At 36.8% G+C, this 14542-nt stretch overlaps 1 protein-coding gene across 1 annotated transcript in view; it reads left to right on the forward strand.

Moving 5' to 3' along the window:
* The first annotated feature begins 5166 nt into the window (after positions 1–5166).
* The window catches only part of LOC126775405 (fatty acid synthase), a 48390-nt gene continuing 39014 nt past the window's right edge, over positions 5167–14542 (forward strand). Inside the window, exons 1-3 of the mRNA XM_050497297.1 lie at positions 5167–5256; positions 7811–7963; positions 8099–8291. Of these exons, the coding sequence (XP_050353254.1) occupies positions 7811–7963; positions 8099–8291 (346 nt within the window). The 5' untranslated portion in view covers positions 5167–5256. The remainder of the gene's footprint in view (positions 5257–7810; positions 7964–8098; positions 8292–14542) is intronic.

Below are 14542 nucleotides of genomic sequence, written 5' to 3' on the forward strand. Positions count from 1 at the left end.
CCTTACTAATATTATACTTGCACTATACACCAATTTGCGTTTATAATTCATCTCGTGCTTGAGAAGGAAAACATCGTGAGGAAACCTTCATGTGTCTAATTTCAATGAAATTATGCCACATGTGTAATCTACCAATTCGCATTGGAGCAGCATACTGGAATAAGCTTCTCCTAAAAAGGGAGAGGAGGCCTTAGCCCAGCCGTTAACAGGACATGACCAGGCTGTTACTGTAATATTATAAATTCGAAAGTGAGTTATGCGTTTGCGTCTTAACAAATCAACCGATCATCATGTTACACGTTCTGAAGGTTACAAAAAACAACGAGAAGGGTACCTAATATCCCACCCTCCTCAGACACGGGTGAAGCCGCGGGCAGAAACTACGCAAAGCCAAAACAGTTCAGTACCTTTTCTCATCAAATAAATAAATGATTATGGTCGAACAATAGTAGATGACGGAAAAAGTATGAAGATAACAGTATTAGTTTATTTTTATGCAGAATTATAATATTTTATTATGTATTTATTCCATAAAAAAGGTGATTTTATTGGTGGAGAAGGAAATCGAAGAAGAAGCAGTTCTTCTCTGTATAACCTACTTTATGCAACGGCGCTTATACTTTTTAAACCTGGAACATTACATGAAGTACTTCTAAAAGCCTATTTATTAAAAAATATTTCGATTTTAAGTTCAATAGCACACTGGTTACGAACCACTGGGTTCATTAGTAGTGGTGGTTATAAGTGGTGACTACTCTTTTTCTTTAGGTAGGCGGACGAGCATATTGCCACCTGATGGTAAGTGGTCACCACCGCCCATTGATATTGGTATTGAAATAATCACCGTCCATCGAGTGAGCCAGTGTTACTACAGGCACAATGGACACAACATCTTAGTTCCCAAGTTTGTTGAAGCATTGGTAATGTATGGAATGCGTATTTTATTACAGCGCCCTACATACCATCAAGCTGCTCACCCACACTCCTATTAAAATATATATAATTATGATATGAAGATTAGAAAGAACTAAACTAAGCCAAACGTCGAATCAGTTGTCTGACGAGGTCTGGTCTCCTTCGCTGAACTTGGAACATTTTTGATTCTATCATATACAATGATAACAAGAACATGAAATTCACATTGGTGACGTCATAGCCTAAAATAAAAGCGAATTAAACTGCGAAGTACCTCCTTATGTATTATGTATATTAATTCAGTAGTTTTTTTCAGTTAAACATTACAAAAAAAACGTCTTCTCATTTATTAGTTTGGTTTATCAATATTGAAATACCAATAATAATATATGGAATAATAAGGGTAATATAGTCGACCGCGCCGGGTCACGGGATTCTATTAAAATGTTAACACTCATTAACAAACAATGTCTTTCCATAAGCTACGTACACTACGGTTCATGTGTGTGAAATGTACATTTCACAAAGTACCTACAAATTATTTTAAAGCAATTTTATTAGCTTAGCTTATGTATTCAAAAGAATATTTTCAGTTTATTCTATTCGTCTAAATAGAAATGTTGGAGCAAGAATAACAATACAATAATCAATATTAATATTATTTTTTTTGATTTTTATCTTTAATTAGATAATTATTATGAAAACATCATATTTGAGAAAGTAGATGATTTGGTGGTCGTGTCTGATATTGTTGATATTAAATGGTAACAAATTACCGTGTTATTTTAATATGGAGTTTGATCTTATAAATTATTACTTAAAGGTTTTTGCCGATTTAATGTTTCAGATGTTTGTTTATAAACCAATTTTTTATTTTTGAATATCAATTACTATTGAAAGTGACATTCTTGCAAGTGTTTCGGATTGAAAAAGTCGAGATAAGATTCAGTAAAATCAGTTACTGCCGACATCGAGCAGAAAATGGGAGATATTCGTACTATTAGATTTACAGGACAACACAGTACAGTAAAAGCATGTTAATGTCCCACTGCTGAACTGAAGTCTCTCCTCTCTTTTTGAGGAGAAGGTTTGGAGCTTATTTCACCACGGGTGGCCACCACGGCTCTAATGCGGGTTGGTAGAATACACATGTGGCAGAATTTCAATAAAATTATACTCATGCAGGTTTCCTCACGATGTTTTCCTTCACCGTCAAGTACGAGATGAATTATAAACACAAATTAAGTACATTAAAATTGCTGAATTTTAATGAGTAATGTGTGTAAAAAAAAAATAGCACCACTGGGTGCTTGTCCGGGTTTGAACCCACGACCTTCTGTTAAAATTCATTCGTTCCAACCACTAGACCACCTCTGCCTTATTTATTATTATTAGATTTAACTAAACCTAAATTAATTTCACTTATAAAATAATTTGTTAAAATGTATTTAAAAAATATTTTATCTTAACAAACTGGTAATAAGTTACTTGTGTATTTATTAACATTTGATTCTAACAAAGAGTTAAAACAAAAGTTAATCATGATTGTTATCTTATTGTTTTTATTAATAAATATATTTTTTTATCGTCAGTATAAATATTGACCGATTCACAAAATTGCTGCTACATATCTGTCTTAATAATGCAATATTTTATATACATGATGTTATTAAATACTCATTCAGCTTTGAATTTAGTTTTTAAAGCAGCCTGGATTTGCTTACTCTGCTTTTTACAATTATTTTGAAATATAATGTTGGTTTTATTCAAAACAAAATACTGAAAGAAAAATCCAATAACTTTTTATTGGTCCGACCTGGGAATTGAACCCAGGACCTCCAGGTCAGCGGCCTTATATCACTAGACTAATGAGGAAACGAGGCGCAGGACATATTATAGTGCACAAGTGTGTTCGCAAATATAGGTGATCTATTCATTACTCCCATATCGGGTGGGAAGGCAGATTCGTCATTACAACAAATATTTTAGACGGCCTTACGTGCGTTCAGAGGCATTTATCCATGCCTTTTTATTGATTTTAATTGAACCAAGAACCTCGAGGTCTGCAGTCTTTGAAGCACAAGATGAGTTAGTCAACAGACACAATACTCATCATGTATACACGCAAACAAAGCATATAAAAACTAACATAAATTAAAAAAAAAACTATCAAAATAAAAACTACTACATATCTGGGCTGAGATGGCCTGTGGTAAGAACGCGTGAATCTTAACCGATGATCGTGGGGCAAGCACCACTGTATTTTCATGTGTTTAATTTGTGATTATAATTCATCTCGTGCTTGACGGTGAAGAAAAACATCGTGAGGAAACCTGCATGTGTCTGATTTCACTGAAATTCTGCCACACGTGTATTCCGCCAACTCGCATTGGAGCAGCGTGGTGGAATAAGCTCCAAAACCTTCTCCCCAAAAAAGGGAGAGGAGGCCCTAGCCCAGCAGTGGGACATTTACAGTCTGTTACTGTAACTTATCTTTTTCATAGTTAGCCATTTGAAAGTTTTATTAATCGCACTGCATGAAAGTTATTTTATGTTCATAGTAGACAAACGTGATCGTCGATCCAACATCGGGCTTAGACATTTCCAAACTTCGACTGAAGGTATTAATCCCAGCGAATCAAACGTCAAAGTGTCAACCTCAAGAAAACTCTGCAGATTACGCCTATGTGCTCATTTAATCAGACGACACGGATTCGACACTACTTTTAAAATAATAAAAATCTTGTAGAAATGTCAATCATGAAAATAATGAACTAATATTCAAAGGGTTATATAAATTAATATATACATAATATTATTTATAGGTTATTATATAATAGGTATATAGATAAAACCTTTATACACTAAGCTTGACTACGGGATATTTCATACATAGTAATGTCTTGCATGTATGTGTACATATATATTTATAAATCGGTAATAACTGTGCAACGTCCTAATAGTAAAAATTATTTTATCTAATATATATCGTGTTAGATTTTAGTTGTCCTGCCGTTACCTAACGAATACTATGGACTATTTGTTTTCTTTCAATATGTCTAGTGCGAGTTTCCGATTATTGTCAGTAGACGGCGCTGTTTTAATTCCATACAAATCACAGTTAACGTTAACCAAAAAATAAAAAAAACTCGCACTAGGCACACTGATATAATTTAAGCTTAAACCATAAAATACTACATAAACTGCTTAGGGCGAAGACTGCGACTGGATATTTGCATTATTGGATATTATTGCAATGTAATAAATAAAGTAGGTTAGATCTTAAAAAATTATAAGTAAATTATAACTAAGCATAATTATTTCTTGACTAAGGTATATAACTATATTATAGTAATAAATAATAAAAAAGTTTATCCGTATTATATATTGTCTGATGAGATTTTGTGTTTATAATAATGTTTTGTCTGTTTGTGTCTAAGAGAGTATGAGAGTAATAATGTATCATAAGAAGTAACCCAGGTGAAAAAGGTGATATTTACCGCAAAAAGGGGCAAGAGATAATAATAGTAATATTGTAAATTTATATTATTAACGAGCCAGTTGGAGTGGTTAGTGGATGCTTGCCTTTCTCGCCGAAGGTTGTGGGTTCGATTCCCAGTTCGAGTCTGGGTGTAATTATCTATATAAGTATGTATTATATGTTATAATAGGAATCCGAGTATTCGAGTCGTATGGTGTAAAGGGGATCGCGTCTGTTTGTGATTGAAAAACGACAAGGGCGGTAAACAATGTGTCGGAAATTTAATAGAGCGGGTAAAGAAGTTTTCGTACGCACATGTTTATTTATAACCGTAGTTTTTAAATATATTTTAAGTGAACTGTGTACAGCAAAACATGAAAATAAAAAACGATTTTATATCCGAACATTTATGTTTTTTATAAATTGCTATGACATTGAAAACGTACTTTTTTTGTCTGATTGAACGATTTGAGCACACAAAAAAAATAACACTTTTCCATTGCTACAATTCGCTTCATTTTACTGTCCTTTGTAAATTATCACATTTCGAAATTCATTTACATCGCAGCCATAAGTATTTTTAAAAATAATTATATTTCAGTCAGTGGAAAAATATTTTCCAATAATTGTCATCAATTTTTCAATTCACTTTAAATACATATATAAAATAAAATGTAATTTAAATACTAACTTTAACTCGACGCATCCTGTATATGATTTTTTAATAGTATGTTTTAAAAACAAAGTTCGTTGGACACTCGCGACCAGACGTGCAGTAGCCGGTGTCCACGTAACAGGTTCGAATCCAGGAATATAACTATTGATTGACGGACTAAGACACTTCTATTACAAGATTTACGGTAAGTCGTGTTTTTTTTAATTTAGTTGTTACAGAGTAAATTATAGTTGTTTTTTTTTCGTTTAGTCGGTTTTAAAATAATGCTAAATGTTAGTGGCTTGTAATTTAATGAAACTTTTTATTTACTTCAATGTAATATAAATTGTCACAGAAAACATTGAAACCGTGATTCAGGCTATATATGTACTGTTTTCTTATCTAAACGATAAAACTAAAAAATTTTCCACATTTATTTATAAACAAAAGCTACTGAACAAAAAAAAAATCGTTTGACAAACAGACAAAACAGTGCTGCACTGTTTTGTCTATGCTTATTTATATATAGAAATTTTATCGTATTTTGTTATATAATTATATGGTATATGGTTGGTGGTATATAGTATGTATGTGGTATAAGTACAACACCAAAAGTGAGCTAAGCTCTCATATGTCCTAACCTTAAAGGTTTTTGTGCTAAACGAGGCGTGAAGAGGCATCTTGCGGGCCGGCAAGGCGAAGGCGGCTAGTGAAGAACGTTTTTCCCGTCTGTACTGGCCGTCGTCGCGTTTGGACTCTACTACCACTTACCATCAGGTGGAGTAGAGTCATTTGCCCTCCCGGCGATATAAAAAAAAAAAAAAAAAAAAATTTTGGGTTTTCATATGAATGATCTTCCTCCGGTCTTGTCGCTTTGCCGTCCCATCAGACTTTCACGGGGTCAAGAGAATAGAGAGTGCAATTTTGTGGCAGCTCCTATATACTTAATGTATATCATTGTATACCGATAAAGAAGCCAAAAAAAAAACAGTAAAAATATTTTTCTCTGTTTCTACCCGTCACATATTTATATTTTATTATTAATATAAAGTCAGCATGTTAATGACATGAGACAATGTATAAATAGTTTTTATCACTATAAAAGTAAATGTCCTCGGTAAATACTATAAAAAATCTTGTAAATTGACAAAAATAAAACAAAACGTCTGAACTAAATAAAGTCTAACTTCAAATAAAACTTTATTTGAATAAATTGACGCAATAAGTTAGTGTACCAATTAGTTTGAAGTCGAGAAAATGCCTCAACGCCGGCGACTCTCTGTAGAAGTTAGAACCTGAGGGCGTGTAAATACTAAGTTATAGTTTTAGACTTTGCACACGTAAATTTAGCAAAGTAAATAATACTCAGTTGAAGCTCGAGTACGCAAATAAAATTATTCGTCACAGTTTATTCAGTAAAGTTGATTCTATCCAATATAAATGCCGTTTGCTAGAAATTAAACATATCACTGTTGTGGGTTCAGAGGAAGTCGATGTTCATTTATTTTTGTTATTGAATAGGTAGGCGGACGAGCATATGGGCTACCTGATGGTAAGTGGTCACCAACGCCTATAAACATTAGCTTTGTAAGAAATGCTTACATCGCCAATGCGCCACTAACCTTGGGAGCTAAGATGTCCCTTGTGCCTGTAATTAGCATAGACAGTTGCCAGCTAATTTATTGTGATATGATATTTTGATGACGAGCCTAAATTGCCTGGTGGTTTGAAATTGTTAATCTTAACCTAAAATTGCTGGTTCAAGTCCTGGAAACGCCATTGAATTTCCATATGCTTAATAGTTAGTATTTATAATTCATCTCAAGTACGAAGATATCTGCATGGGTTGGATGATATTCTGACGTATGTCTGATATAACAATACATATGTAATGTAAACGTTTTATATACTATACTGTTCTTTCCGACTTCTTAAGGGTAATTTTTAATTCCTATTTTTTTTTAATTCCTAGAACTCGATCTACAACTTCACAACGAAACAAATTAAATCAAAATCAATCCAGCGGCTTAGATAGATTTATGGTAATAATTTCAATTATTGAATGAAAATATGGTAGACGAATAGAGGAGTTCAGAGACATACATACAGAAGAATTATTATATAAAGAGATTGATGAAAAATAATTATACGAACCAATATATACTAACAAGTTCATGAAACTTAATCAATATTCAATAATATAAATTAAACTTTTTAATCACTGTATATACAAATCAAAGTTAGGCCATAGTGCACTCATTTGCAAGTCAATATCAGGTAATGAAGATTATTATACACATATTACCTGATACATATCAGGTACATACATATCGGGTATTACATTGTTTTCTACTTTTTATGTTTATTTATGAATGACATAAACAAAATAACTTAATTGCGTATAAATGTTGTGATAAAAAATAATAATGTTTTCGTTTGTTCCACAGTTATGTACACTATTATCCATTTGAGTTTGAATTTTCAATACTTTTCGTACACTTGTAATTGACTTGCGTGAAAGCTTTTGTCATATTACCTTTCATCATCCACTGCTGGACATGGGCCGCTCCCAAGTTGAGTCAAAGTCAATCAGCCTTCCGCATCTACTACTAGGTAGTATTTTTGTGATAATACTTCGGTGAGTCGTCCTGCTTACGTCCGGGAAGGTTCCTAGTCCAAAAAACAACAACAACATTTCTTCTAGTTCTTAATTAAGTTTTGCAGAGAAACTATAATAATGAAATGATATATTTAACCAGATGGCACCCACAATCGTCTCGGAAGATAGACTGACGTCGGGTCACCGGCTGTCACATCCAGCGCCTGGAGACGAAGTTCTGATCACCGGCATCTCTGGTTACTTTCCTGATTCGGATTCCGTTGTACACTTGCAAGAAAATTTGTTTAATAAGGTAACGTTGTAAATGCTCAACTCAAATTCTGAAACAATTATTAGGTACTCATAACTCATTATGAGTACCTAATAATTATTGAAACTCATGACAGGCTTATGAAATAATTAACTATGATGATTTATTTGTTCTCAGGTGGACCTCATCTCAGGGGACAGTCGTCGTTGGAAGCTTGCTCACCCTGAGATCCCGCAGCGTACGGGAAAAATCAACAATGTCAACAAATTCGATGCCTCCTTCTTCGGTGTGCACTTCAAGCAAGCACACACAATGGACCCCATGTGTAGAATACTCCTGGAGAAAGCATACGAAGCTGTTATTGATGCTGGTAAGTTAACAGTTTTAAATCACCGTTTTTTATTTTTTCTACAATTGTCAAACAAATAACTTAATTTAATTTAGTTTGGCCAAATAGGCTCTTGAGATTGGCCGCCATGGCCGAAATCGGTCTGAAGGACATTATTATTAATATATTTATTTGTAAATGTTAATCGATCTGCGGTATTATATTATATAATATTATACCCAATCCGTAAGCATGTATTGAGATTACAAAGTCGAAAATTTTGTGTTACTTACTGTTATGCGTTTTAATAATAAAATATGACTGATTGAATTTTCATTGGAAAACGAAAACAAAACAAACCTGAGTAACCTTTTAATTTAATATTTGTGTAAGTTAAGCCTACCTACTTATACACTTTGTTACCCATACACCCATACACTTTGTTACAAATTTAAATAATCTCATTGGTTAATTAATCGTTAAAAGAGGTAGCCCAGTGGTAAGAATTCGTGAATCTTAAGTGATGATCGTGGGTTCAAGCCCGGGCAAGCACCACTGACTTTTCATGTGCTTAATTTGTGACTATAATTCATCTCGTGCTATACGGTGAAGGAAAACATCGTGAGGAAACCTGCATGTGTCTAATTTCACTGAAATTCTGCCACATGTGTATTCCACCAACTCACATTGGAGCAGCGTGGTGGAATAAGTTCCATACCTTCTTTTCAAAAAGGGAGAGGAGGCCTTAGCCCAGCAGTGGGACGTTCACAGGCTGTTACTGTTTACTGTTACGTTAAAAGAGTAAAGAAATCATACAATGGCTAAAAATTACACCAAGTAACCGTACCAAGGTACAGTTAAGTCTATTATATATTTCATCAAAATCGGTAGAGACTATCCGAAGTCATAACAGATTAAAGTTTTTATACGTATTTTTATTGTGCACTATTTAAGGTTATAATACAATATGTTGCGGCTATTAATCCATAGATGGCGTTGTACTAAATATTTAATTTTTGAATCGCGGTGTACAAATTTTCCGATGACTTATCATACATAGCAACCATTGGTGTAATAACAAATTTGTACTAGCCAGTTGTTGAACAGTCGCCGATCTAAGCGTGAAAGTAATTAAAGTACGTAAAAGTAATTTTGTTTTGTCTATAATAAACAATTCGAGGCTATTGTTTGCAATTAATCATTTTAGAAGGAATTGTTGTAATACTAGAATACGTATGTTGATTTATGTTTGAAAAGTATTCAATATTTGCAATAACTTTTAACTGATTTTTGATAACCTTGAAATCAGAAATGTTTGATATTGCAATATTTACATTGTTATAGGGTTCACAATTAAAAACTTGTACTTCAACTTACACCTTTATTCTTCTCAATTACACGACGTATATGTCATTATATGTCACGACGTTAATACATGATCACAGATTATATTGTAAAAAGAAATGCTAACGATAACTTCTTCAAAAGTGACAAAGTGTCAGTCTCGTCTAGTATTTATTTTAATATCAAATAAATAACTTGACGATTACACAAACACAAAAAAGCGTGGGCAAGGAGAAAACATTTTATACCTTTAACCACGTTTTATAAACGTCGTATATTAAAAGGTGTTGCCAGGACGTAAAAATACAAAAGAATATTTTATAATAAGTATTAATTTAGATGACATTGGCGATGACTTTATTTTTATTTAAAATATAATGATTTGCTGTTAACTGTTACTGTATTACATACATTTTAAGTAAGTCATCAATATTAATATTGTGAATGCGTCTGTCTGTTGCGTTTTCACGGCAAAACCCGTGAAACTATTTTGATGTAATTTGGTGTAAAGCAAGCTTGAACATAAGGACGGACAGATGACGGGTTATATGCAAAGTATGGTGTAGCCGTACTTCCCGTACCGTGTCGCGGTACAAGGGACTCATTTATTTAGGGTCCAATGGAGGATAAATAGACGATGAAACTCAGTAACTTATTTATTATTATTTTTTCAAGATAAGATATACAGTAACACCCTATGAATGTTCCACTGCTGGGCTAAGGCCTCCTCTCCTTATTTTCTTTGAGGTTGGTGGAATACACATGTGGCAGAGTTTCAGTGAAATTTGATACATGCAGGTTTCCTCACGATGTTTTCCACGAGATGAATTATAAACACAAATTAAGCACATGAAAATTCATTGTTGCTTGCCCGGATTTGAACACACGATCATCGGTTATGATTCACGCATTCAAACCACTGATAAATTTTTCCTTCAAGATATATATATTAGTAAAACAATATATTTATATATTTCATCTAAAATATAAGTGTAAACCATCAGTACCTACTTAAATTCATTAGTATAACAATTTATAAGTAATAAATGTTAGTTCAAATATATATATCCTTACTTTGATAAAAATAAATAAATCTGGGTAGGTACCACCCACTCATCAGATATTCTACCGCAAAACAGCAATACTTGATATTGTTGTGTTCCGGTTTGAAGGGTGAGTGAGCCAGTGTAATTACAGGCACAAGGGACATAAAATCTTAGTTCCCAAGGTTGGTGGCGCATTGGCTATAAGCGATGGTTGACATTTCTTACAATGCCAATGTCTAAGAGCGTTTGGTGACCACTTACCATCAGGTGGCCCATATGCTCGTCCACCTTCCTATTCTATAAAAAAAAAAAGTTATTTATATTAAAACAATTACGACTGCAAATTCGAAAACAATAATAATAAATTAATTAAATGTTGACATTAACCTCAATTATAATGAAACGTATTCAAATCCTTCAACAATAAAAATAAAAACAGGCAGTCATAGTGTATAAATATATTTGTCCAATTTCCCCATTTAATGTCAGTCCAAGTAATAATTCTATCCCCTTTCATTATATAGCTTTTTATTCACCAAAATACACAGTATGTCGCAAACTCGGTACAAAACGTTAATACAGCTTAATTAAAATAAATAATAGTTACACTTATATTACAATATACTTATATTATTTGTATATATTGTTAGTATTTAGATCAATCAACAGCCAATCGTTGTCCACTGCTGAACATAGGCCTCTCCCAAGGTGCGCCAAAGCTCCCTGTCCTCCGCCTTCCGCATCCAGTTGGTGCCCGCCACCTTCTTAAGGTCGTCGGTCCACCTGGCTGGAGGGCGCCCTACGCTGCGCTTGCCGATTCGCGGTCTCCACTCTAGGACTCGTCTGCTCCAACGGCCATCGATCCTACGACATTCGTGACCAGCCCACTGCCACTTCAGCCTGCTAATTTTGCAAGCTATGTCGGTGACTCCGGTTCTTTTCCGGATAATCTCATTTCTGATCTTATCCTTCAAAGATACTCCGAGCATAGCTCGCTCCATAGCACGCTGAGCGACTTTGAATTTGTGGACTAGTCCCGCAGTTAGTGTCCACGTTTCGGCACCGTATGTCATGGCAGGTAAGACGCATTGGTTGAAGACTTTCGTCTTCAAACATTGCGGTATAGACGACTTGAGGACTTGACGAAGGTTGCCAAATGCTGCCCATCCCAAGCGAATTCTTCGATCGGCTTCCTTCTCGAAGTTGTTCCTACCGACTTGTATTATCTGTCCTAGGTAGGTATATTCACTAACAACTTCGAGAGGTTTCCCCTCGACGTATATCGGTCCCGGCACGACATGCCCATTGAACATGACCTTGGTCTTGTCCAAGTTCATACCGAGACCGACACACCGGGAAGACTCGCCTAGGCTACGCAGCATTTCGGTGAGTTGTTCCAGCGACTCTGCTATGATGACGATATCGTCGGCAAATCGAAGGTGTGAGATGTACTCGCCGTTTACATTGACTCCATACCTAGTCCAATCCAGCGTTTTGAAAACGTCTTCCAACGCGTTGGTGAACAGTTTCGGGGATATTACATCCCCCTGTCTCACCCCTCTGCGCAGTTGGATCGCCTTCGTCTTACAGTCCTGGATGTGGACAGTCATTGTAGCGGCGTTGTACAGCCATCTCAGTACCTCGATATATCTCCAATCGATATGACATCTCTGCAATGAGTCGAGCACTGCCCAGGTTTCGATGGAGTCGAAGGCTTTCTCGTAGTCCACAAATGCCATACACAGCGGCTGATTGTACTCTTCGGTCTTCTGCACAATCTGCCGAACAGTATGGATGTGGTCCACGGTGCTGTAGCCTGATCGAAAGCCGGCTTGCTCTGGGGGCTGGAACTCGTCAAGTCGTCTGGCGAGACGGTTCGTGACGACTCTTGAGAACAGCTTATACACGTGACTCAGGAGGGAGATTGGTCTGTAGTTTTTCAAGAGGGTTTTATCACCTTTCTTGAAAAACAGTACCACCTCACTCCCGCTCCACGTTTCCGGGGTCTTGCCATGTTGGATGACGGAATTAAAGAGGCTTGCTAGCTCTTTCAGGACCGGAGTCCCGCCTGCCTTAAGCAACTCTGTTGTGATTCCGTCATCTCCCGGAGCTTTGTTGTTTTTAAGCTGTTCTAGAGCCGCCCTAATCTCTCCTTGGTCAACGACCGGGAGCTCCTCGGAGTAATGGCGCATAAGAGGGGCGCGCTGGTCATCAATACTGATTCCCACGGGTTTATCCGATCTTGAAGAGAACAACTGCCCATAAAACCTCTCTACTTCTCCGATAATCTCAGGCCTAGAGGTAACGACCCCACCATTTTCAGTTTTAAGTTTTGTCAGACGCGGCCTCCCAAACTTGCGAGCGAACACTTTCGATCCCCGATTTTGCTCAATCGCAGCCTTGATGGCACGGGTATTGGAGCGTCGGAGATCGCGTCGCGTCAGCGTTTTTATTGTTCGGTTTAAGGCCTTATCTGACAAAAACGATGGTAGTTCTCGTCGTTTTCTCATGAGCTCGAGTGTCTCAGCAGAGAGTTTTGGTGCGTTGTCTCTTCTCTGTGGCGGAAAACACTTGCGGGATGTGTTTTGCAGTATTTTGACCAGCGTGTCGGTTCTCTCATCAATGCTGCTTATGGTTTCCAACGCGGTGAATTGATTTTGAAGTTCCATTTGGAACTTTTCGGAGCCTTGAGCAGCTTGGAGCATGGTAGGTCGCAGAGTAGACCTCATCATTCTCGATCTTTCGGCTTTTAAGTTGATATTTAGAGTGCCTCGAACCAAGCGGTGATCACTTCCGGTATTAAACTTGTTGATCACTGAAACATCTCTAAATATGTGCCTTTTATTCGAAATGATAAAGTCTATCTCGTTCCTTGTCACGTTATCGGGGCTTCGCCAGGTCCACCTCCTCTGAGGCCTTTTTTGAAAGAAAGAATTCATCAAAAAAAGCCCCTGCGCTTCGAGAAAGTTTACCAGCATTTGCCCCCTGTGATTTCTGCAGCCCAAGCCGTAAGGTCCGACTTTCGATTCACCGCTATCTTGTACTCCCACTTTAGCATTAAAGTCTCCCATAACAACATTGTAGTGGGCCCTCGAGGTGTCGTTGAGGGCCTTTGCGATGTCCTCGTACATCGCTTCGACCACATCATCAGAGTATGTCGAAGTTGGCGCATATACCTGTACAACCTTCAGGGAGTACCTGTCGGAAAGTTTTAGGACAAGGTACGCTACCCGGTTCGACACACTACTGATTTTCACAATGCTGCTAATGAGATCCTTTTTGACTAGAAAACCGACACCACCCTGGGAGAGGTTATCACCTTCGCGGAAGTAGAGTAAGTTACCGGACTCTAGAGTTATCGTGTCCTCCCCCTGTCTTCGGACTTCAGATAACCCCAGTATATGCCAGTTTATATGACTTAACTCTACCTCTAATTCGGCGAGGTGATGGTCCAGCCTCATCGAGCGTCCATTATACGTTGCCATTTTCAGTCGTTTTATACGGTAGCCTGCCGTGAACCGGTGATTCTTAGCACCCCCTGCCCTGCCGATACCGCGACCGCTACCTTGGTCGGGCCTAGCGGGCTTGCCGGTAACTGGGGGCCTTTTTTTGGGCGCATCTGCCATTAAGGGAGGGGTTTGCCCATACTCGCCGCGCTGGGCAGGCGTGTTGGCGAGCGCAGTAGGGGGTAAGATGTTTATGGGAGGGGGGACGCTGCTGCCCATCCCCCCTTTTCCCCGTCCCTCAGTCGCCTCTTACGACACCCACGGGATGAGATTGGGGGAGTACTATTCTAAGCCGGTACTCCACGGCGCAGTATTTAGATAAATTTCAATAATTATTATATTAAATAATTTCCACAATAATTAAATTATTTGTACTTGCAACGATTTCATTATATTA

This window comes from Nymphalis io, chromosome 18 (genome assembly GCF_905147045.1).
Source record: "Nymphalis io chromosome 18, ilAglIoxx1.1, whole genome shotgun sequence".
Lineage (NCBI taxonomy): Eukaryota > Metazoa > Arthropoda > Insecta > Lepidoptera > Nymphalidae > Nymphalis > Nymphalis io.